A 26,184-nucleotide genomic window follows, 5' to 3' on the forward strand; every position below is an offset into this window, starting at 1 on the left:
TTAAATAAGTAGTTTACACACCTTCTTGGCTTTAGTTAAAGCTCTCTCATACACAATGTTGTTTTCTCCTTTCTCAAGTTCTTCATTCCACAAATTCCTTAGTTTTATTAGCCATCGCCAACGGTACAATTTCTGAGGTTTGTTGAAATTTATCAATCTCAGCAGCAATGTAAAAATTCACGTTCTCTTTCTCAGCATCACTTGCAGCTTTCAGTTTTGAATCATAAGGTGTTTGGAAGCTCTGTCAACGCCATCAGCGACTTTCAGAACAATAACCTGATAAAGCACTGAAAAGGTATAAAACAAAATGCCCAGATTAATGAGTAACATCTCGAAAAGAGGGCCATAATAAGATAGCATTTAAGGACCACTGACCATTAACATCGAGAATTCCGCCGACCGTTTCGTAATTCATTTAATATTTCCTAAAGGACCCCTTTTAATGAACCTTTTTTCAAAAATTATTTAAAATATCTAACGCCTCTTAAGTTTAATTTCCTCAAAAGACCCTTTTTAATGAACCTTTTTCAACAAATATTAATATCTAACGCCTCTTAAGTTTAATTTCCGTCGCACACACCCCCCGAAACCAGCCTTCGTGGAGGGAGCGTGACCTCATTTATCGAGAAGCGGCCAAGTCATCTTACCTTATATTCTTACTGCAGGACTCTATTTCCACCTCTGGGTCTTTAGAAAATCACATTCTTATTGATAATTACCTTACTGGACCATATTTTTGTTCAACAGGCCACAGATAAATATCCACAGCTGTCTGAGAAACCTCAACATCGGTTATACTATGTGGAACTGGGGCTTTAGGAGCTGGTAAGGAAAAAAATAACTTCTGAACCACAACAACACTCTTGCACAGAAAAGGGTTCCTTTCAGATAAAGCTATCCAATGGATAAATCGCTATCGATATACTACACTAGGAACCAGAGGATAGCGTTAAACACTCTTCAAACAACCGGGGACAGATCTACCTAAAACAACAACTTACAAAAAATTGATATCATTGGTTTTGACGAAAATGGAAAGGAAGGGGTGTCATTGGTAGATGATCCAAGAAGGTTAGTTTGTGAGGAAGCTGGGTTGCTGTGTCGGTGGGAGAGTATATCAAGGTAATTTTGTATTGTCAACTGAGATGATAACGTAAATTGGCCACTGTTAAGAGTTTCAAAGCTGACGTTTCGAGCGTTGGACCTTCGTCAGAGCGAATGTTTTCTTCGATAGTTTCATAGATAACCTATTACAATGATTGGTTAGCCTCAAAGAATTTGGAAACTTACCTATCATATCTGTTATCTTTTGAGACGACTTTAGAAGCACTATCGCCACAAACAGAGTGCCATGAACTCTAAATTCATATGTGGTGCCTGGAATCAACCCTTCTACCTTCTGTGTTGTTGCCTTTATTGCTTTCATAGTCTTCTCATCTCTGAACGATTTATTGTAGGACTTTGTTCCAGTGTACTTCACCTATACGATTACGTACAAAAAGGCTCCGATATACAATTACTACAAATTTAATGTTTCACGTTAATCTTTTAAAAAATCCCTGATGGGAAATAAACTTGGACAAATTATACAAAGTTTTTTATACAGAAAATGTGAATTTCGAGGAAACATTTAATGTTCAGATAAAATACAAAAGTTTTGTAATTTTGACTTTTTGTTTTGGTACAAATTATGCGATTTCAAGAATGAGCTTGGGATGGGATTTAACCAAAGTCAATACTTTCCAGCTGAAATGATGACTCTGGTCTCATTTTGGGTGACTTGTCGGGTTACCTTTGTGACATAAATTAAAATCGAGTCAAAATATATAAGAAGGACTTCCCTTTTGTAAATATATGAAGTTGTGAAGATACAATTGGTCTGACTTGGAATCAAGTCATTCACAAACGGTTAGTGTCTTGAAAATCTAGCAAAGATAAGAGTTGTTGTTTTTTTCTTTTGAAAAATAAATTTCAATTGAAACAAAATCCTGCTGATGAAACATATCAAAGAATTCCCTTTGGTATCGTCATTACACATTTATTAGTGTCAGCACTAAAAATATAAATATGCATAGAAACATCTCACACAAACATAAGTTTGAAAATTATGGTACTATAGGTTACTATCTAGATAGTACCTATAGATAGTATTATAGTTTCTATGTTATATATATATTTGTAATAATTTCTTATTTGTTAGTTTAACTCTTAATCAGCAGGACCCCGTTGATAACAGTACTTTTGTATTGAAGGGCTATCCTTGATAAATATTTCGATTATTACGGTTATTATTATTTTATTATTGTTGTTGTTGTTGTTGTTGTTGTTGTTGGTCAAGACATGTCTAACTATGTACGGTATATATACTACTTAAAATTACAGGCGAAATAATTTCTCCCAAAGAGAACAAATACGGTAATCTAATCCAACTTACAGTATAGGCAATTTTTTCCTTGTCATCATATTGTTTCCACGCCAGGGTAATATGGGTTGCTCCAGACTCTGTTACTTTAAATTCCCCTGGTGCTTCAGGTCCTACAATGGTATGTTAGAAAATATAAAAGTTCAAGAAAAGTCTTAAGTATATTGTAAAAGTTATGGAGTCAGAGTACCTCAAGGAAATAATCTAATCGTATAATGAATGTTACAAGTTCGGCTGTTTTTAAAAATTGTCAATAATCGTAGAATAAAACGAAATTATTCTTACAGTAATTTTTTCACCAATCATGTCCCATACCAGGATAATTTTCATAATAATCTTAGAAACTAACTTGATGTTTCCAGTTCTAAAGGTTCACCATATGGTCCAGGCCCTTTTGCGGTGTAAGCTCGAACAGAGACATTATATCTAGAACAAAGCTCTAAGTCAGACAGGACAACAAATGTCACTGAGGTATTGACAGAGGGGCTGTAAATGACGGATCTTTTGTGCAAATTTCCTTTCTTCAAGAAGATGGCCTTGACTTCATACAAAGTAACTTTTCCATGACTCTCTTCTTTTGTAGAGGTTCCCATGAAATGTTTAAAGTCGTCTGGTTCACTTGAGAGGTAGAAACAGAGTCTGGACCAAACACTTGGTGCTAAGAAATAGAATGAAAACATCAAACTTATCAGAAGACAGTATTACTACATGTTTGGGTATTCTATTCACAAGGGAAAATATTTTTACCACAATTTGGAGAAAAATACCAGGAATTTTTGAAAAACTAAAGTCGCAGTGAATCTTCGTCATCTAAAAATGTACCAGCAAAAGTCTAAAATCTAAGATATTTCCTTTCATTAGTGATTAGTTTGAACAATTTGGATCGCTTAAAAGTCTTCAGCTAACAAAGAATAGGACATTTTGTGAATTGAATCACGCAATTGGCAGTCACCTATACTTAATTACTCATTTTCAACAATTCTCATCTTATTTCCTGATTTTTTTTATCATTTCATATAAATAAAGTAGTGTAGGTGAATCATCTTTAGATTATTTGTACTATAAATAGTAATATCAATGAAGATATGTGCAAAGCAATTAAGCTAGTTCCCGTTTTTTCCCTACTCTTGTGTTTATTTCAATTAATAAATAGGAGTCATCCACCTAGTTTAGCCCTCATGTAATTTTGGGTGACCAGCTACTGTCTGTTTTTTAATTTTACACAATATCTTAAATTTCTTTTAGTATAGTTAATATAACATTGTTGTCATTTTTGTTGTTGTTCTTCTGAAAAGAAGTCATTTCAAAGATATGGAAGTAAATTTACCGTATTCCTTGGCAGTTACTGTTTTCGTGGCATTTTTTCCAGGTTTAATAGTCACAGCTCGAACATTAAACTGATAAGTCACTCCACCTAACACATCGACTGTGTGAGTTAATGTATCTTTCTCTATTCCAGAAATCTCTTTTGGTGCAACTCCATCGTGACCTGTAAATCCAAAGTGTAACTTCTGATAACTCCATTTGGTTCTTGGGGCTTACTCCAGGTCAGGGTTATTCTTGGACCATGTGATTTGTTTGGTGATAGATCAGTATATGACAAGGAGGTGGGTGCATCAGGCGCTGGCAGAATAAAGGAAAATGTTAGCACTAATTAAGAGTGAACAAATAAAACAATAAACTGCAAACTGTTTCAAAAAATAATACTCGGGATTGAAAAAAACATATATAATTCAAGAAGCAGTTTGGGCATCTCTTCACACACGTTTTAGTGTGAGATATATTATGAAGGATACACCTATAAACCTCCCTTTAGTGTCAAGGTCCTAACTACTATACTTCTTCAAAACAGGCGGTTGAAGCATCTCTGAAACTCCTGAAAATTACAGAACAAATCATTTCAATTTCTTACCATCTTCTCTTGTTCTCACCACCTGAGAGGGACTCTTTGGTCCATCCCCAGCAGAGGTAAAGGCCAACACCTGTAATTCATACTCTGTGTATTTATCAAGTCCAGTTACACTTTTACTTTGTATAGCTCCGTCGCGAATATTCAAGGAGGTTGCTGAATCGGAGGAGCCTTTCCTTTTGTAGAATAATTTAAACCCCTTGATGATGCCATGTCTGGAGTTTACTGGTGGTAAGAGCCAGGATGCTGTGATACTGGTAGAGGAGCTTGCAGAGACACTACATTTTGTGGGAGCTTGTGAAGGAGCTGCAATTGAGCAGAAAAGCTGTACTTGCCATTTTCAATAAAAGAATCAGACTAAGTATATCAATCAAAGAGTGTGACAGAAAAAGGCGTGAGGCCCACTTCCAAAATTTATTTGCTCCAACTATTTTTAACGTTATGTATCGTTTTTACCTGTCAATTTCAAGGTGGCTGTATAGAACTAGCTCTTACAGCACTACAGGCCGGTTTATCAGTTCTCATTTAGGTGAAAAGAGTTAAGCCAAAACATTGACGCTCCTGTTGTGGCCTTGTATCAGAAAGGAGAACTTCGGAAAGTATGTCACTTTCCTAGTTCTTTTTTACTATCCAATTTGAAGGCCGCACTGTAAGTTTCTGAGTGAGTTTTTCCACTCCGATTTTCAATGAATGATCTTCTCTCAGATTAACTCATTATAAAATTGAACGTATCTAGAGCAAATGAGTTATACGTACTTGTTCATATATAAGCAGGAACAGGTTTTTTACGGTCAAAACTCTTGAAACCATGAACACCTGAAATACTGCGGTGTGTTTGAAATGTTTGCTGTATCAACATCAAATTTTTCATGACCCTGAATGGATCCTAGGATTTGTATTTTTGCTGAAGAAAGTCATGGAAGTGCTTTGTAAACTGGCAAGGGAAACTAAAGCCATTTTTGGCCTATGCAGTACACATGTAAGTAAATTGATTTATGGTACCGATATAAACAACTTGAGAGAAAATTACAAACAAGAGACTATTTCAAACTAGGAGTAAATTGCAGTCCGCAAGAATCTGTCGTAAAAAACTATGTTAGCTCAAGCACGACCTGTTTTTTTTCTCTGAAAGAGAAATTTAAAACAAAACAAAAAAACCTTCGCAACTTCTACATTGTGAGGACTTGTGAGTAAAATATCACACCATCGTCTTGCCACGCATTGATTGAAAACGAGAATAAAAACTCAGAAGAAATGAGATGTTCTATCCAACAACTAGATATAATTTCCTCGATCAGTGCATCTTGTGTCATCAAACATCGTTGCCGAAGAATTCTGTGCTTTGTGTAAAACAGGAATCCTCTTCTTAGGTAGACTTGTTGGTTCCAGAAACGTGAGCGCCTGATTAGACAGTACAGCGTGTGTGCCAGCGCCTGCCTCTCTGCGAAAAATTGGAGAAGCTGTTGAAAAGCCTCCTTACTTGTTAACAAAGATTGTTTAAAATCCGCTGTAAAACTCTTATAGTTTTAATGAGAGAAGACTTACTGTAAGCAGGACCTGCTTGTTTTTTGCAAAAGGATAATTTAAAAAAAACTCGCACCTTCTTCATTGTGAGACGGTTGTGAGGGTGAAAAAAGTTGCACCACCCTCATATTGCCACGCGTTTGGATTGCAAAACGAAAATAACTCATAATTACATGCTCTCGCAAAAAAACATTAAAAATCATTTGCTTTGATCAGTATATCTTGTATCATCACCTGAGTTACACGAATTTGGCGTCTTTTGCACAGAAAGATACTTAGGCTCCTCTTTTTTCTCTCCGTGAGGTTGTAATACGATGCTTGCGTTCTAAAAAGGTGATGAGCGACACGTTGTGGAAAACAGCTGTGCAGCTAGAAAAAGAAGAAACAGGGTCTTTAATCGCCAGTCGAGTGTCTCATCCACACACCTAAACCGTCACTTGTCGATTTGTATTGAAACACCAGTAGGTAGGACCAAAGAAATATATTTGTACGTATGAACTTTTACCCGGCGGGACTTGACTAAAAAATACAAGACTCGGGAGAGGGGTTTGGGTTTTAAATGAGTCAGACTGCAATACTGATGATAAATCTTAATTACCTTTTTGAATTGTGCGAACCTTTGGAGCTCGACTGCGGAGTAGCAAACGGAGTGTTCAAGTCGTACCTCTTGGGTACACCATGGAGATTGAAGTTTTACTAGTGCATATTTAGCACCTACCAACTGAGCCCAGTGCGCGCAGAATTGTCACACCGATAATTTTCTCGATCAGTTACGAGCTTTTCCGCCTCCACGATCGGCCAAGAGTCCCTCAGGACTACCAATTACTCAGGACTTTTGTTGTGATGCTCTGATGGAAAAGTTGACCCGGAACAATGGGCCATTTCTTGATACGTGTTTTAGGACCAGAGTACGCGTGTTCTTTAGAGCGCGCTGTCGGCTGCAAGCGTCATACACTAAGGCAAATTGCTCGAGTATCGCATAACCATATGGCGTGTGGAACTACTTGGTTTTAGACAGAGGCCGGACTAGGGTGTCAGTATAGCTTCGCAACGCCACCCTAATACTAACCAAGCGATGATGAGGGCAACAGATATATCCAGATTGCCACAAATATTCGTACTAGTCCCGACTTTCTAGTATTAGGGTAATTTGGTATAGGGACGATGACGACTGAAGTCGATCAACGTACAATTGGCAACACGGATTAAGAGTATTAAAGGCTGACGTTGCCTAGAGGTAGGCGTTAGTCCTTCGTCAGAGACGATTGGTAGGACTTTGGTAGTCGTAGTAGTAGGTTCAAATGCACAAGAAAGATGGATAAATGCGGTACCAGATTCGATAAATACTTGGTGGGAATATGGAGATGATGGAGTGATCAAATCGCTTCGTGAATGCAAGGCGGTACAATTAGCGATTGAGATGCACAAAGCTCGGAGGCCGGCCGTGCGCGTTGATACGCGGCGCGGGGATTAGAGAATACGAGACTTTGGAAAGAGTAGAATTTTTGGATTCCAGGAGGTTGGTTTCGGCTTCCCGAACTGCACTAGGTGTTTGAGGGAAAGGCCGCCCCCGCAAACTGAGCCAGTAGTGAGTATGCTACTAACGAATGATTAGGGAAGGATTTAAGTGTCAAGCGCACTGGTTTGGATGCGTTGTCCTGGACATTTGTCTACTACGTCGCGAAGGTCGTTCTCGTAAAAGAGAACCGGTCACCGTTGTCGTCTTCATGTTTTACCAATGTATAACTTTTTTGTAGCTGCCAGGAGGGGAAACGTAAAGGGATCAGTGATCGTTTAAGCTGATGATCTCTTCCTCACATTTTCTCCACGTTATGAATGAAAGGGCTTAGTTTTGGCATTGTGAGTGAGACGCCATTAGAGTACGAGTTATCTGCACTACATTGCGAGGTTGAGGGTTCCAACCAGGGTTTGAAATGCATCGAATTCTGACTCAAAAAGTGGGCTATGTTTCAAGTTTGAATGAAATTAGTAGAGGTCGACTAAAAGATAGTACCAGTCATTTAACGGTGGTAAGAATGATAGATTTAACCGTGTGGTTGTGAGGGTGAAATGTGACAGTGAATAAAATGCACGGATCAGTGTTTATACTTCTCAACGCATTCTGTTAGTCGCTATATTGTCGCGAATAAATTAGTGTGAGACACAGTAGGTCGCCCGCTAGAAACGACCAGAAACAGGATACGGCCGTGTTTCCGTCATCGAGCAATCACAGAGAAACAGATTGCTGCCTCTGATTTTTCGTAAAAATCAGAGTTGTGCACTACCTAAACTAACGAAGGTCTGAGAAACTGCTGGTTGTAAAAGGTATAGAATTCTTGACGTGTGATGGATGCGAAGATGAATACACCAAGTAACGATGTGAATGCTGTAGGTGTGTAGTTAACACTAGGTGCAATAGAACGTTGCACTGATCATTAATTCTTACCCAGCCTCCTATGTTTTCTTAAACAGCCTGTGCTATTAATATTATGAAAAGCAAGAATAGGTTCATATAGGAGGAAATTCACGCAAGTATGGGAGGACAACATTATTAATTTTTAACGTCTCACCATGATTCTTGTGTTATTTTCAGTTTAAAATTGGGACTCTTTGGTCCATCACCAACAGAAGTGAAAGCCAGTATTTTAAATGCATATTCTGTGTACTTGTTCAAGGCTAGGGACTTATTCAATGAGCTTAGTCTTATCTGTGATGAGCCGCATCCAAGACATGGCCCTGCGGAGCCTTTCTTATGATAGGACAATTGAAATTCCTTTGATTATTCCATTTCTGAACTGTTCCTGGTGGTTAACTGCCAAGATGCTGTTATGTAATACTAGTAGAAGAGGATGCAGTCAGAATTAGAAAGCCACTAGGAGGATTTGAAGGAACTGCAAATAAGGAAGATACATTTATGTTAGGATAATAATCATAATTATAATGCTATAACATATTTAGATATATAATGTAGATAGCATAGCACTCAAGCCACATTTCCCTCATCATGAAGCAGAAAGAAATCTTTTATGGTGCTCAAGTATGCAACTATGCTAAGAAAACTTGCCATTTTGTACACGATTTAGCCTGTTAAATTCTGGCTCGCTTTCAAAACCACAGTATTCAAAAAATAGATTATTCAATTGCAGGAAAAATAGGGGGTGAGGCAACATTTTCGAAAGAAGGGAAATCTGAAAACATTTCACTTCATTTTACAAAGGTCTCCTAAAGCTGGAGGAAAAAAAAAGTGATTTAAAAATGGATGAAGTTCCAAAAAATGATGAGGCGTACACAATCATCTATAATGTAATTACATACATCTCTTATACAAAACTAGGGGCCACCTTTAGGGTCTAAATGCATATGGAAAGCTACCAAAAGCAAAAACGATCCGAATCAAAAAAATCGCACAAGAATGCATGAATTCATGAGCAAAGTGAAATCCTTTAATTGAGTTATCACGTTGCATATTTGGTAGTTATGTTGAATAATAGCTTCCTTGTATACTATAAATGAAGGCAAAGGGCTTTTCCTGACAAAACTCTGGTTATTATCTATTTTCAATATTCTCTTTAATAAACGTTCATTGACAGAAGAAATATCAAAGCCCTCTATTGGATAACAAATGACAACCCTAACCAGCTCTTTTGTTCTCTTAAAAAACCCAGAGCTGTTTGTTCCATCACCAGAAGAAGTAAAGGCCAACACTTGAAAAATTCATATTCTGTGTACTTATCAAGACCAGTGACATTTCTGTTTAACGTTGATTCACTATTGATTGAAAGGACGGTTCCTGGCACTGAAGAGCTTTTCTTTTTGTAAAACAATTTAAATCCTTTGATTATTCCATTTCTAGAATTTTCTGCTGGTAACTGCCAGGATGCTCCAACACTGGTGGAAGAGGTTGCATTGACCATGAAGTTAGATGGGGGTTGTGAAGGAACTGCAATTGGACAGTGTTTTGATCAGTATACTCATTTTTTAAAAAAATTGTAAATACTTGGTGTAAAATCTTCACTTGTCAATTCATATTTATTGTTGTTAGATTTCGAAAGTTTTGATAGAGTAAATAATTGATTTGATCCAAGGTAACTGCATGGTTATCCATTCCTTTGGTCACCTAATCAACTTCTAACCTGTCACATACCATCTTCCATTGTCCTTTCCACCTCAACAGAACTCTTTGGTCCATCACCATCAGAAGTAAAAGCCAGGACTTGAAATTCATATTCTGTGTACTTATTAAGCCCTGTGACATTTTTACTAAATGTTGATTCCCCTTTTATAGTCAAGATTGTTACTGACACACCCGAAACCTTCTTTCTGTAAAACACTTTAAACCCTATAACAGTTGCATGTCTGGCATAGACTGGTGGTAACTGCCAGGAAGCTGCAATGCTGATGGAAGATGTTGCAGTCAGCTTGAAGGCGGTAGGAGGCTGTGATGGAACTGAAATAAACATAAAGAGATGTAAAATGTATGTTTCCTTGCTTAGCTGATAATTGATGAGAAATTTATCAATAACATCTGAATAATACTTCATTTAACAGTGCAGAACTTCATCACCATTCATATGTGGCAACTAAGGGTACAATAGTCTAGTCCTCCACATATGTAACAAAGTTAAACTGTGTCTTTCTTTTCCAAAAGCAAGCTGTGGGAGCCATATATATTTTTGTATAACTAGTCATTACTGTTCTGTAAATTGTCCAATTTCACCTTAATTTCTCCATTGTTATTGTGACTTCAGTTTGGATCAGCGGGACAAAAATGAGAACAAATAAATACCTTTAGTGAAAAGTATTCCATAAGCCTCCACTCTCAAAACCTTGAACCTATTATACTTTGTTGGCAAAAAGCGTATAAACTTTGCTCTTGCAAATTCCTTTAGACTGTTTTTCACTGTGTCAGTTTTTCCTGAATTTCCTGGAAAGGCCTGTTAAACAAAAAGTGATATCAACGTATTGAAACTTGGCATAGTTAATGGTTTACTGTAATTTGTGAAATGAGATCAATTAAAACCTGCAACTTGAATTTGGAAAATGACATCTGTAATTTGCAAAATGAAAATCAGTAGTTTTGTAACACAAGTACTAATTTTCGCTGTTGTAAATACTTGTATACGGGAGCATGACATACCAACCTTGTCAGTCTTTTTTTCTTTATAGGGGAAAAAAGTGGTACCATTCAAAGAAAATCTTAGTTTGTACTCTGTGGTCCATTCTTGAGCAGTTGGTGATTGGGTTGGTGGATTTCCTTGAGTAGCTACAGCACAGATAACATACTCATAGAGAAGGTCAATTTGTAGGTAGTCATCAGGATCAGTAGTAGTCTTAGGTTCCCATGCCCGTCTTCCATTAAGACGACCATGTTTAGCTGCATATTTGGGAACAAATATTGAACTGGCTGAGAAGCTGTCATCTGGAATTCTACCACCACTGGCTAAACCAATTGCCTGTGAATCACATGCTGCAAGGTAACAATTTTAAAGTTAACCTTCCCATCTTAAATATCACATGTATGCTTTTTATGTAATTCATTGAATACACTTCTAAACAATCTGTAGGATATTATTGCAGAAATACAGAAAAAGAGTGAGGGAAAAATACGAGAAAATGTGACTTAAGCGTCATGTTGGACTTTAAGACTGTGTGGAAGCCTTGTCATTGTAGGCAACGGCAAAGAGGCTCTGATACACCTTTTACATAGGGCAAAAGCACTGTGGACTTGAAGTTCATCACAGGCTTTCCTTGAGGAGGAGTTTAGAAAACCAGCAGTCATCAGAACAATGGGGATCGAAATCCACCCATCACAATAGAATGCCGTGATACAAATGGTAACGCATCAGCAGTTGACTCCGTTGCCTGATGAATACTAGCAGTAAGCAATTCAAATGCCATGATCTACATCTCAAGTGACTACATCACAAGACAAACAGTTATACAGTTTCTTATTGATTGAAATGATTACTCAACTGACTCCAACAGCATTTGAACATCAAATATTACCTCAACTTAGTTGGTATTTATCCCAATCATCTCAAAGCCAATAATTCGAGTTTCACATTGCAAAAGTTACATTTAATCTAATAATGTACATATCAAAAGAGTAGAGATTTTAAAGAGTTTAAAATGGAATTTCAGGTACCAAAAATAAATTCATATTCAACATTTTCTATCAGCCATTTCCTTTCTTTGTGATTTAAGGTGTTTCTTTGGCAAATTAGAGACAATAAATTGTTGAGCATGCAACTTCCAAGTTATCATGAGTGGCTTGGTGTTTTTGATGACTGTATACACTGTAAACAGTACCATCAGACTATAATTTATATACAATGTGGTTTGTTTAATTTTAGCTACTAACTGTATCCAAAAAGCTCAGTGTATATTATCAAAAGAACACAACTGTATTAAGTTATTAAAAGAACACAGATGTATTAAGTTTAAAACCCTTTTCTACATATTAAGCCGGAGTATCTAAGAATGCCCTTAAAGTGGCAGATCATAGCAATCATGGAACATTAAATTTCAAACTCACTTGGCTTTTGTTTCACTCCAAACACCTCTGTTCTCATACACACCCTGCCCTGGTGAGTTTGTGGCCGAAATCGCAGATACCTAGTCAACATTCCATAAACGACATGCTTTACTTCTGAGTTTTTGTCATCATTTCCTATCAGAACCTTAAAAGAAAGAAAACAATAGTCACAAGAAAATAGCAGGGATAATAATATCCGCACTGCTTATAACATTTGAATTTCTCTCATCATTTCCTCCTTAACCCATTACACCCTCACATCAGTAGACACATTCCTCAAACTGTTCTCTTTACATTCCCAAAGGTGCTACATGACAAAAAGCTTCTGACCATTTCCGTTATTGTAATCAGAAAAAAGATGCTAGTACTCTTAAAGGACGAGAGTTAAACCTTGAAAATTGTATGATAGAGATAAATGGAAATGAAGATGGGGAAGGAAACATCTTTGAGCTCTTAAGACATGGTCACCACAAGTAATGAAGCACCCTCATTAATTTTGAGTGACAATCTATTCTTCCCATTTTCAACAAGCAGATGATTGAGGGCTAGCAACACTCATTTTCATTAACAAATAATGGCATTTGGTTTGCCATGTATGAAAAAGAAGTGTTAGCCAGCAGTGCAAATAAATTCTAAATGCTCCTCAGCAGCCATCTCACACCTCTGAAAAATCATTTGCTGAAGGCTCAGCTGAAGAGACTGTATTTGCTAAGCCTACAGATGATACTGTGCATGTTCAATTAACATCAGTGAATTCATTTTGTTCTCCTACATTTGTTCTTTAGACAAGAACAAATCCAGTCATTACTTATTGATAATTTGAGGTTCACTAGGTGGTGATTATGGAAATGTACGATTTCATCTTTAACCAATATAGTCAACTGCTATTTAAGTGATTTCAGAATTTGAGCACCACATCTGAAGGTCTGAGGTTCAATACTACACAAGGACTCAAATTTTTTTGCTTGCCCCACACTTGTGAAAAGATGAAAAAAACTTTCTCAATTATTTTCACCAAGCTCAAAATTTACCATCTTTCCTTTTAATAATATTTGTTAAATGAATATTGAAATTTTGAAACTAACAACAGCTCAGAGACTCTTAAGAATCAGGGCTTGAAAGCTATTTTTTTTTCAACAATGTCAGTGTTTCTGTTAGTATCACACCCTGTATCACACATTTATATTTAATAATTTGTTAGGGCAAGAACTGGTCACTGCCTCCTGCATGCTTATGGGGATTAGATATAAATGTTAAAGTCAATGCATGCTAAATCTTAGTTGTTTCTGAAGTAATGCTTCAAAACAGAATGTATTTTACACCTTGACCTGTCCACCTAATTCTGTATAGTCTGTCCAAGTTGTCCCATCTGTAGATAATTGCAGTGTGTAACTCTTCACCCACTGATCTGCTTTCGAATTCCCTTGAGTAGACACAGCACAGATGATGTGAAGTGTTTGTAGATCAATCTGTAGATATGGGTTAGTGTCACTTGTTCCTGCACACCATGATGATCCTGATGTGTAGTTTAGTCGACCATTCTTGGCTAGTGTGCTAGAAGACGAAGCATTTATTCCAGTGTCTAGAATTCTTCCATTTTCCATGCCAAGACTGAACTCAACACAACCTAAAAATTGAAAAACTATTTAAAGCAATACAACTGACACAGAAAAATAATCAGTAATGAATACAACAAAGGTTTAAGAGGGTAGAGCTCCCAACATATGCATTTAATAATTTTGTCTCTGCAACTCTTTTAAAATTTAGGTAAATTATAATTTAAAAAGGTGAATAGCCACAATTTGGCTACTCATCTAGTCAACAGTTTTCATAAGTTTCATCTAGTTTTAAGTTTTCTTTGGCCGTAACTAATTCACTTGTTTTCAACCATTCAATTTTGTTGTATTTATACTCTTTTGTTTCTCAGACCTTTTGTACTGGTCATCTTGAGGTATTACAAAGTACTTAATTTAGTATTCATGAATGCATTTGCAGTGTTGTAGCAGTTATCTCTAAATGTTCCCAAACAAGTTTTCATGTACAATAATATACTTGTCTGAAAGCCTTTGTAAGCAGTCACCAAATTTTTGTCTTCAAACAAGGATGCCTTGGTATTGTGAAGAGTTCAGGGCCCTACACTGCCCCACATGACCTAAACATAGTCCTATGATTAGCTAAGAAAGACCCTGGCCTAGAATGGGGGCTCATGGCTGTTTTCTAGGGATTTGACTGCTATGGGGGCCATATTTCATTTGAGGCCTGCCTGTATACAGTGGTAGCCCCCAAGATATCCCTAACACTTGTCTTTGCCAGACATGTATAACTATACTACAAAACTGAATATTATGAACCAGAAAAAAAGCCACCTTGGTTACTGCAAAAGTACTTATAAAAACGAGGAAAGTTCAAATCATGCAATAAAACATTAAAGTTCTGTTAGAATATACTTTCTCATAAACAATCAGCTCATAGGTTTTTTTGCTGTTGCTACACCATGCAGACTAAGTTAAAAAAGACTTGAACATGGCTTTACAATTCTTACCATCTTTCGTGGTTCTCACCACCACTAAAGGAGAACTCCTTGGTCCATCACCAACTGAAGTAAAGGCCAACACTTCAAATTCATATTCTGTGTAAATATCAAGCCCAGCGACATCTTTACTTAATGCTATTCCATTCTTAATGGTCAAGGTGGTTGCTCGTCCACCAGACCCTCTCTTTTTGTAAAACAATTTGAATCCTATAATTATTCCATTTCTGGAGTCTGCTGGTGGTAACTGCCAGGATGCTGTGATAATTGTAGAAGTAACTGCAGTCACCCTGAGGCTGCTTGGGGCTTTTGATGGAGCTGCAATTGGAAAGATGTAGAACTTAATACCTATAACTGTTCCCCCTAAATGTTACTGCCAAACAAAGAACCTTCTATCTATTGTCTGGCCCCCAATGTGTGGCTTGATACCTCAGTTGGTAGTAACACCCATCTAGTATCTGAGAGGTATGGGTTCAAGTTCCATCGAGGCCTGAATAATCTTTTATCTTTCACTTTCACCTATCACATACCGGCTTCCTTTGTTCGTTCCACCTCAACAGGGCTCTTTGGTCCATCACCATCAGAGGTAGAAGCCAACACTTGAAATTCATATTGTGTGAACTTATCAAGCCCAGTGACAGTTCTATTTAATATTGATCCACTGCTTATAGTCAAATTTGTTGCTGATGCACCAGAACCTTTCTTTTTGTAGAACAGTTTAAATCCTGTAATGGTTCTTCCATGTCTGGCAAAGACTGGTGGTGATTGCCAGGAAGCTGTAATGCTGGTAGAAGATCTTGCAGTCAACTTGAACGCAGTAGGAGGTTTTGATGGAACTGAAATAAGGATATTAAAGATATGTACAATGAATGCCTCCATGCTGAGATGGTAATTGATGTGAAATTTATCAATGATTTCTGAATTTTAAAAAGCTATTTAACTTTCCTGCTGACAACAATTCATTTAACAGTGCAGAACTTCATTGCCATTCATGGTACAATAGTCCAGTCCACCACATAATTATGTAACAAAGTTAAACTGTATCTTTCTTTTACAAAAGCTAACTGTGGGAGCCATTCATACTTTTGTATAACTACACTCATTACTGTTCTGTAAATTGTCCAATTTCACCTTAATTTCTCCATTGTTATTGTGACTTCAGTTTGGATCGGCGGGACAAAAATGAGAACAAATAAATACCTTTAGTGAAAAGTATTCCATAAGCCTCCACTCTCAAAACCTTGAACCTATTATACTTTGTTGGCAAAAAGCGTATAAACTTTGCTCTTGCAAATTCCTTTAGACTGTTTTTCACTGTGTCAGTTTTTCCTGAATTTCCTGGAAAGGCCTGTTAAACAAAAAGTGATATCAACGTATTGAAACTTGGCATAGTTAATGGTTTACTGTAATTTGTGAAATGAGATCAATTAAAACCTGCAACTTGAATTTGGAAAATGACATCTGTAATTTGCAAAATGAAAATCAGTAGTTTTGTAACACAAGTACTAATTTTCGCTGTTGTAAATACTTGTATACGGGAGCATGACATACCAACCTTGTCAGTCTTTTTTTCTTTATAGGGGAAAAAAGTGGTACCATTCAAAGAAAATCTTAGTTTGTACTCTGTGGTCCATTCATAAGCAGTTGGTGATTGGGTTGGTGGATTTCCTTGAGTAGCTACAGCACAGATAACATACTCATAGAGAAGGTCAATTTGTAGGTAGTCATTAGGATCAGTAGTAGTCCTTGGTTCCCATGCCCCTCTTCCATTAAGACGACCATATTTAGCTGCATATGTGGGAGCAAATATTGAACTGGCTGAGAAGCTGTTATCTGGAATTCTGCCACCACTGGCCAAACCAATTGCCTGTGAATCACACGCTGCAAGATAACAATTTTAAAGTTAACCTTCCCATCTTAAATATCACATGTATGTTTTTTGTGTAATTCATTGAATACACTTCTAAACAATCTGTAGGAAATTATTACAGAAATACGGAAAAGGAGCGATGGAAAAATAGTGATGAAGCCATAATTAACTGTTGGGAAATAACCAAGTGAATGCTGCAAACAGCTATCATTACATATCATATGCTGTGCGGCTGCTCAAATGAAGTGATTGCCCAGAATGGATCCCTAACGTTTCTGACTTTGATTGTAACAGAAGTGAAGCTGTGACATGAGGAACTCCATTTGTGGTAATTGAATTTTCTCTTGCAATCCTCAGCTCATAACGCTAAGAGCCTTGACAATCCACCACTAAACATCAAACACAAATTGCTTCATCCTATCACTTGGAAGTTTTAAATTAATGAGTGTTATTAAGAGTGCAAGTTTCAGCTTATACAGTGTGGGTTAGTCGCTATGCCTGAGTGTTCAAAGAGTGATTTGTATCATCAAAGCTACATGTACTAATCCAAATAACAATTATCAACATAATAAATTAAAATGGCCACTAGATTTAGAACCTTAAGAGGCCATGACTGTAAATATCGAGAATCGTTGGCCAGGCTAAAAAAATCGAAAATTTTGATAATTTGCCTGAAGACACTTTTAGGGAGATATATTCAAAAAGATTATTTCAAAGTTTGAAAAATCAAATGTGTCCGAGGAAATGGGGAAAAACGAAAATTCGGGTTTTTACCTTATTAATTATGCAAAAAATACAGTAAAATTGACCAACTTTAGTGTGCGAGTACTGAAGGAGGATGTTTGGTAAGAAATCGGGGGTGTTTTTACCTTAAAGTATAATTCATTTGATTTTTATTTGTGGCATTTTAAGGAGCTTTGGTTTAATTTTAACATTCACATTATTTTTTAACAAAGTGCTGTCAAACGCTTGTTGCAAAAATCGAAAAATCGAGCAACTTCAATCCTTCAAAACACGTCTTGGTATGCGTGACATCATGTCAAACTACATGCTGGCACATAGTTTGGTCCTTATACTAACACAATATGAAATAAAAAATCTGGGTAATTCAGAAATGTGCAGGCAAAACATAAAGGTTTGCGACGCACTGTGGCCAGAGGTCACGAATTTGCATGATGCAAATCAGTTGTAGAAATCGTACCGCCTGACGGTTCTGGTGTAGGAAAGGCTCTTTTGACGGCTACAACATGAAATTTACAAGAATAATGACCAGCATTTAATAGCGTTTAATTCGTTTTTTAAGCCAATGAGTTTTTTGTTTCATTTCTCGTAACTGTCTTGACGAAAAGCAAAATGTTTCAATTGCGTGACAATTGTCACGTTGGATCAGAGGTGAAGTTGCCGAGTAAAGCAGACACAATCCTTTTTTCGTCAAAACTCCATTCTAAAGCATCCGGTCCTATATATCTCGTTTTATATTACTCGTATAAATTCTTTTATGAGTCTATATCGAACAACATTCAGCCGGCCTGATCCTGTCTGACTGCCAAGTGCGGTTCGAAGGGGACTTTTTTATTTCCGGTTTGCGCCTTTAATACGGGGACCGCGGAGCTATGGGGTTGAGTGGGCTGTAGCCCCACCAAGAACAATCTGTTGTTATCATTATTATTTATTTTAATCTTTGAATTAAAAATTTGACAAATTTTTCTTTGGATTGAAACGCGTTTCCGGTGATTTCAGAAGCTCTAGATTTCAAAATTTGCCGGGGGAGCATACCCCAGGATACCCTGTCAGCAGTCTTTCTGTACTGAGAAAGGCGTACTAAGAAACAAACAAAAGGAAGCCCTCCTCGGAGGGGAGGCTCCAGGGCCCTCATAGATAATTATAAGTTGGTGCCAATGAGCTCACAGAACGTGGGAACTGCAATAGCTCCTCCGATCAAAAATATGCTCCACGGCCCCCGTTTTATATCAACGTTCATATAGGACTCAATTTTTTGAAGCAGCCTTTTGCCATTTGCCTTTTAAACTGCACTGCAAGAGCAGCATCCAGCAAGGTCTTCGAGCAGAGCGACGTAAGATGTCTTTTTTCTATGATCAACCCCAGGTGGTAATGCAAGATTGAAACTCTCGCAAAGGAGTTTTAAGACTGCGACTTCGAGATTTTTGAGTGTGTTATTCTCGACCATGGAACAGTTGTACTGTTGGTAATGAATAGAATGAGTTACATTTAACTGCTCAAAAATAGACTCCTTAGCATTTGACAAAATTAAATTCTTCCTCCATAGCAACGAGATCTTGCTCAGTTACAGCTTGTGCGCAGGGGGCTGTCTGCTGTTTCACTTTTGCTGTCATTCTGGAAAAAAATGAAGCTACTTGTTAAGTAAAAAAAACTCAGAGACACTGAACAAGCGCTCCCCGTTCAATTCCTTTGCTCTTCTCATTTCTGTTGTAACAATTTCCGCGTCGACCTTCTTGCCGCTTTCTTGTCCGATGGTAAGTCAGGTACTCTCGTTGCTTTTCGTTAAACCGGTAAACTTTCTTTACTTGTTTTAAAGCGAAGCCTTCAGGCAGTGTTGCATATCCAGTGCTACGAGGACAGGTTTCAGAAGGTAGAGGAATGGTTGGCACGGAACTTGAACCTTCCTCGAGCCTTGCAGTATATTTAACCTTCGCTTTATCAAGAAGTGTCTTCCTTTCAACCGTCTTTGTGCATGTTCTGAACGCGAGATGCTTTTCTAGAGAAGAGTGCCTTTGGAAATTATGCGTGCAGCCCTCTTTTGGACATGGAAACACTTGATCCCTAGTAGAGTCTTTCAATTTGACAAAGTCAGCCATGTTTGGATTTTCAGAACTTGCACCACAAGCCCCCCCAAGAAGAGAAGCAAAGCTACAAAATGACATCGTTTCTGTTTATGCTCTATGAAAAACCTCGCACGTGTTTACCTTTAAGAAAAAGACCGTGATTGCATCATAGAGAATTATCGCCCGGACTGCAACACGGTATAATTGCTGCCGTGACATAAGTCCTTTTTATCAAGTTTTATGACAGAAATGTGGCCATTTTTCCAAAAAAGATAAGAGTCAATAGCATCAAAATAGTTGGGCTGTTATCTTGAGGTGAAAAACTTCACAGCAGAAGCTTGCGGTGTTGCGTGACTTTGTTTACTCACATAACTTTTTCAAGATATTTCAAAAGAAATATTATCGCAGTTGCAGAAAACGTAACTATTCAACTAAGAACGATGTCGATAATAAACCACTTGTCAGCAAAAATGGTGAACTATACAGCGGCCCTTATCCATAGTTAGGTGTAGGTAGTGCTGTTGAAATTGCGAGTCGACAATAACAGTCTTCTGCAATTCAAATTAACAGAAAAGTTCGTATCTACACATCAATTTACAGCCCTCTTCAGCAATGTCTGCGGATTTTTTATTCTATAATTTCATATCATTTCCATATCAACGAGTTTTTTAACCATCTTTAACTATCTTGTTTACTTCGTAGCTCTCAAGTACGATTTCTACAACTGATTTGCATCACGCAAATTCTTGACCTTGGCCACAGTGCGTTGCAAACTCTTTTATTTTGCCGGCACTTTTCTTAATTACCCAGATTTTTTATTTCATATTATTTTCATATAAGGACCAAACTTTGTGCCAGCATGTAGTTTGATATGATTTCTCACATGCCAAGACGCGTTTTGAAGGCTTTAAGTTGCTCGATTTTTCGCTTTTTGCAACAAGCGTTTGACAGCACTTTGTTAAAAAATCATGTGAATTTTAAAATTAAACCAAAGCTCCTTAAAATGTCACAAATAAAAATCAAATGAATTATACTTTGAAGTAAAAACACCCCCGATTTCTTACCAAACATCCTCCTTCAGTACTCGCACACTAAAGTTAGTCAATGTTACTGTATTTTTTGCATAATTAATTGGGTAGAAACCCAAATTTTCGTTTTTCCCCCATTTCCTTGGAAACATTTGATTTTTCAAACTTCGAAATATTTTTTTTTAATACATCTCCCTGAAAGAGTTTTCCAGGCAAATTATCAGAATTTTCGATTTTTCTAGCCTGGCCAGCGATTCTCGATATTTACAGTCATGGGCTCTTAAATTGTGACCTACCACGGGAAAACGTCCGTTTTCAAACGGCTTTCCGTTCACTAGCCGTTTGTCAGCCGTTCAGAAAAATTTGCATCTGTTTGAACGGCTTCGGTAATCCGTTCGATAGAAACATCCATCCGTTCGACCGGCTTGATCATCCGTTCGTCGAATAAATGTCTAAAATAAGGTGAAACGACAACATGTCACGTACACGAAATACGAGAATCGAACGAAACCTCTACCTTCCCCTGAAATCTTACTCTCCCTGGTCCTATGTATAATCAACCATCTCACAAAATGAAATGCGTTAGCATGTTAATTATTTTATATTCCCTCAGCAAAAGACCTAAAGAACTTTACAAAATGAAGTAACATGATGTTACAAAAAATAATACATTGGGAATCATACATAGGTGCGCGTATATATGGTAGTTTTTGTAATCACGATTCAAAGCATTTTCCATCTTAAGAGTCAGCGCCAACGCACTCTACGATTGTTGTTCGAGGATTGTCGATTCATTTATTTGCATTCATTAATGAGGTCGGATTTTCTTCCCAGAAAAGGGCTATTGTATTTATATGATAAACAAAATAATACATGGTTGCTTGTAGATATGGAATTTCTCTTCTCGTGTTCAACTCGACATCTCACTCGTTCACTGCGCTCACTCGTGAGCTATCGAGTTAAACACTCGAAGATTAATTCCATATCTACGCGCGCCCATGTATTATTCCCTATTTATTATTTTTTGTAACTTGTTAGTTCATTTTGTAAAGTTCTTTAAGTCTTTTGCTGAGGGAATATAAAATAATTAGCATGCTATCGCATTTCATTTCGTGAGATGGTTGATTATCCATGGGACCAGGGAGAGTAAGATTTCAGGGGAAGGTAGAGGTTTCGTTCGACTCTCGTATTTCGTGTACGTGACATGTTGTCGTTTCGCCTTATTTTAGCCATTTATGCCTTGTGTTAGATGGTTTTAGATAGTTTGCGAGTGGTTGTAGATGTTTTTGAGGTGGTTGTAGGTGGTTGTTGAAATGTTTGAGGTGGTTGTAGGTGGTTTTAGGTGGTTTTAGGTCGTTCCTCGTTTTAGTACTTACCTCAGGATTCTATAGTGTTGCGTTACCTGTCACACAGGTCCGCTTTACGCAAATGTCGCGAGATTGTATTATAGTAACACCAGAAATGGAATCGTGCGCGGAATAGTTATGTTTGTCGCATCGAATTCACTGTCAAAAGAAAAGATATAGGGAACAATTTGGCAACATGCAAAGCTGCTAGAAAAAAGTTGCAGTCGCGTTTTTGTGCAATAAAGCGGCAATAAACACTCGACACGGCAAAGATAAATAATGACAACTTGACCTTCACAGGTTATTCGAGGTTTGCTTTTAATTAATAGAAGACGCTGAACTAAGTTTCTGTTAAACAAACTTGAATACTTCGTCAGGCAATTTTCTAGCAGCTGTGGGAAGTCAATATTTTATTACATCAGAACAGTTGACTATCCGTTTGAACCTACTTAAACGTGAATCGGACCGGCTCTGTCCATTCGTTCGGAATGATAACCTATCCGTTCGGCTCTTACGGCAATTGCTTCTCATGAAATTAATCGTAAATACATTCATCCGCCTGTGTCAACCCGTTCGAAAATTTTCACAAGCCGTGCAGTTGTTTGCGTTACCCGTTCGATAATTTTCACAAGCCGTTCGGAATACTTGATAGCTCGTTCAGCCGTTCGATAGCATCCGTTTGATAGCATCCGTTCGAACGGGTGAGTTACCCGTTCGGTAGCCGTGCGTTTCACCAGATTAACGAAAAGCCGTTAGTGTACGTTTTCCCGTGGAAGGTCACCTTTGTTTATAGTTAAACAAACTACCACAGATAACTGTGAAATGTAAGGATCAAATTGAGGATGTGTGCAACATTACACAAAAGTTTCTAAACTTACTTGGCTTCTGTTTCACTCCAAACACCTCTGTTCTCATACACACATCACCCTGGTGTTTTTGTGGCAGGAATCGCAAATATCGTGTCAACACTTCATATAGAACATGTTTGACATTTGAGCTTCTATCCTTATTTCCCTCTAAAACCTTAGGAAAATAATTATAACTCATCATAGAGTTCCAGGTAGAATGTAAAATGTAACTATAATTGTAACTCTTCACCCTGGTGAAACTAATCATCCCTCTTGTTTTATGACAGGAAATACTTTTATTGTTGTCACAATGGTTGGGCTGGGTGGCTCAGTTAATCTTCATAAAAACAAAAAAATATAAATGTAGGTGTAGGAATAAGGCCCGACATTTAGGGAAGAGGTCCACTGGACTAAGCATACATGAATATATCATAATTTGACCATTGGATTATAAAAAATATCACACTGACCCTTGAAGGTGAACTCTAGCTAATTTCTACAACTGCAGTTTACCTGTGACAATCAATTTTTATTACTTCTTGGATTGAGAGCAGCAATCTCTCAGCAATTAGATATCATTTGTTCTGCACTCCTTTGACAACCCTTTTTGTACCATAAATATTTGGTGCAATAACATTGTTCAAAACAATTTGTTAGATTCCCTGTCCATTTCTCCCTTGTATTCTTTATGCAACCTTGACTTCAAATTCAGGCATGCAAAATATAATTTGCTGAATGAAAAATAATTACTCAAAATTCATGATATTTACTGAGCATGAGGAGAATACTTGTTGAATTTTCATAGTTCAAATAATCCTCTGCATACCTATAACTCCTTTGGTGGCCATTTTGATATAAATGCATCAACATTGTCAAAACTCAGGAACAGTGATTGAGGCAAGATATCATATAATTCTCAACCAGCCCATGTGGCATACCTTAACCTGCCCACTGAATTCCATATAGTCTGTCCAAGTTGTCCCATTTGTAGATAATTGTAGCGTGTAGTTCTTCACCCACTGATCTGCTTGAGAATTCCCTTGAGTAGACACAGCACAGATGATATGAAGTGTCTGTAGATCAATCTGTAGATATGGGTTAGTGTCACTTGTTCCTGCACACCATGATGAACCTGATGTGAAGTTCAGTCTACCATTCTTGGCTGGTGTGCTGACACTTTTTTCTGAAGAAGCAGTTATTTTACTATCTGGAATAGTTCTACTTCCCATTCCAAGATCTAAATCAACACAGACTCCTACAGAAATAAAATTTACATTTGCACTATAACACAGTTATAATAATCATAGTAACATTCAAGAATGGTTGGATGTGAGAGACATATGCATGTCTTGAATCTCTCTATAAAGTATGTCTCATACAAAATCCATGTCACAAATAGGGACAATTAGAGCTGGTCTGCCTCTAAAAATATTTATCAATTTGATTACAAATTTGGAGGAAATCTAAATCTGATCATTAAAACTGCAAATGGAAATACATCGGGTCTCATTTTTGACGGTGTCCATTTTTAGAGAAAATGAGGAAAGATTCAAGTTTCGAAAAACTGATGTGCTGTATCAAAGAAAAATAAATTGCTGCTGCGAATTCGAGAAACCTGGGTCGTTAGCCCTTCCTTGGAGCAAGGAGAAGTTGACTTTCAGTGTAAATTTACAATTTTGGGAGCGCAAGGTAGATATGTATTAGACTGGTCCAAATTCAAAGCTTTCAGTAGATAGGAAAAGTGAAATAAATTTCAAGAATGCTTTAACCTAAAATTGATGCAGATGTTACCACTCAATTTTTTCGTTGAAACAGGAATTGAGCTTGATGTAAAAACAGGTAGATTCTTAGCCGTACTATTCTTTTAAGATGACATTTTAATTACGAAAAAACAACGAATCCCGAGGGACCCTTGTTTCTTTCTGATATTGATTATGTTCGCAATGAGGATTAACCTGTGACCGTACGGCTACACTACTCACGACTGAAAGAAATCTCCCACAAAAGTACCCTGAATGTAAATTTTAACATAAAATAAACCTTTCTAATTTATTTAAGATTGTATGGTACTCACCTGAAGTCAGTGGAAAAAGTACAGCGAGAAAAGCTACCCGGAAACAATGATTAAAGTGCGCCATCTCGATTGAGTCAGTCACGGTATGCGTGTATCACGATCGTTTTGCTTGACCGGTCTTCTGTAAACGAAAGTTCATCCGAAAAAAGATTGTCTCCTCACTATTTAAACTTGGCTTTGTATGATTTGTAGCAATATCGTCCGCGGTTTCAGAAAAACAATCAGTCTCTTCGTAGGCCGAGTAGTTTCGTTCGATAACAAGATGACATAAGCCTGAAGTTGTTGATATTTCCCACAATGCCGTGGGCTGCAGCTCATAATTCATCATATTTCAGCTGATTTCAGTACGTAACAGCTTATAAGTTAAAATTTAACCACCTTCTTAGAGGTGAGAAGTAAGTAAGTTTACATTCTCAGATCTTCTCATACCCATGTACATAGGAAAAGGCAGAAGAACTCAAAAACGACTTCATTATCGACAGACATAAAAATTACGTCGAATTCCCTAACTACGCCCGCTGACTCGCTTTTTAGTACACAGAAAAGTTTTTTAAGAATACGAACGAAAAGTAAACAACAGCCAATAATATGCCTAGTAAACCTCTCTACTACCCTATGACATCACACAAAATCACCCAGGGTGGGAAGGTGGGTGGGAAGAAAAACGAAACAGTACAATACAAAATCTCTGGTGTACGCTCGAAGTGAAAACTGACGCGATATGAAACACGAAACTCTTAGAGCCTGATACTAGAGGGTGTGTGTTGCGCAATTAATCCCTTTGAACACGTGCTCGTCCACAGGGGGGTAACAGGCGAGACGCTCCACTATGGCAGGGTCAGCTATTGTTTAAGACATAAATTCTTGAAATTTTAGTGTTTCCCCGCACGCAATTACTTTCTTCAAACAAATCCTAAAAATAAGAAGTAAAACGAGCTCAGTGACAAGGATGGAAAAAGAACAATTGTCTTTTCTGCAAGAGCTAATGAAAAATCTTATTTCGATTAGATTTCTCGAAGAGAGTTTTACAGTTAGCGTTTTCGAGAAACCTTATCAGAGTATTAAATGCAGCAATAATCAGACAAACTCCACGATAGGTCACAACCTTCAAACCCGCTTTTATACGTCAATAGAGTTGCTAACCATCAATTATTCAGAACAAGAGTGTAATTAATGTTCTTTTGTGACAGTACTAAGCAAGCAGAGGTCAATAGTACCAAGACAAGAGAAAAACTGGGTCTAGTAATATCGAAAAGGTTCAAGGATAGATCACGGTAGAGTCCTTCGATTGTAG

At 37.4% G+C, this 26,184-nt stretch overlaps 1 protein-coding gene across 1 annotated transcript; it reads right to left on the bottom strand.

Moving 5' to 3' along the window:
- LOC131788370 (protein sidekick-2) lies at positions 1 to 25,178 on the bottom strand. Its single transcript, XM_066159545.1, is given in 28 exon segments — positions 1 to 87; positions 89 to 244; positions 247 to 287; positions 721 to 822; positions 1,291 to 1,480; positions 2,435 to 2,535; positions 2,772 to 2,996; positions 2,999 to 3,068; positions 3,070 to 3,080; positions 3,750 to 3,918; positions 3,921 to 4,045; positions 4,335 to 4,656; positions 8,419 to 8,685; positions 8,688 to 8,746; positions 9,476 to 9,566; positions 9,569 to 9,795; positions 10,000 to 10,302; positions 10,642 to 10,789; positions 10,997 to 11,322; positions 12,391 to 12,535; positions 13,713 to 14,017; positions 14,933 to 15,238; positions 15,451 to 15,756; positions 16,121 to 16,268; positions 16,476 to 16,801; positions 22,847 to 22,991; positions 23,755 to 24,071; positions 24,891 to 25,178. Coding segments are annotated over 28 exon segments (5,082 nt in total). The 5' UTR covers positions 24,955 to 25,178.
- Positions 25,179 to 26,184: the final 1,006 nt, after the last annotated feature.

This window comes from Pocillopora verrucosa, chromosome 12 (genome assembly GCF_036669915.1).
Source record: "Pocillopora verrucosa isolate sample1 chromosome 12, ASM3666991v2, whole genome shotgun sequence".
Lineage (NCBI taxonomy): Eukaryota > Metazoa > Cnidaria > Anthozoa > Scleractinia > Pocilloporidae > Pocillopora > Pocillopora verrucosa.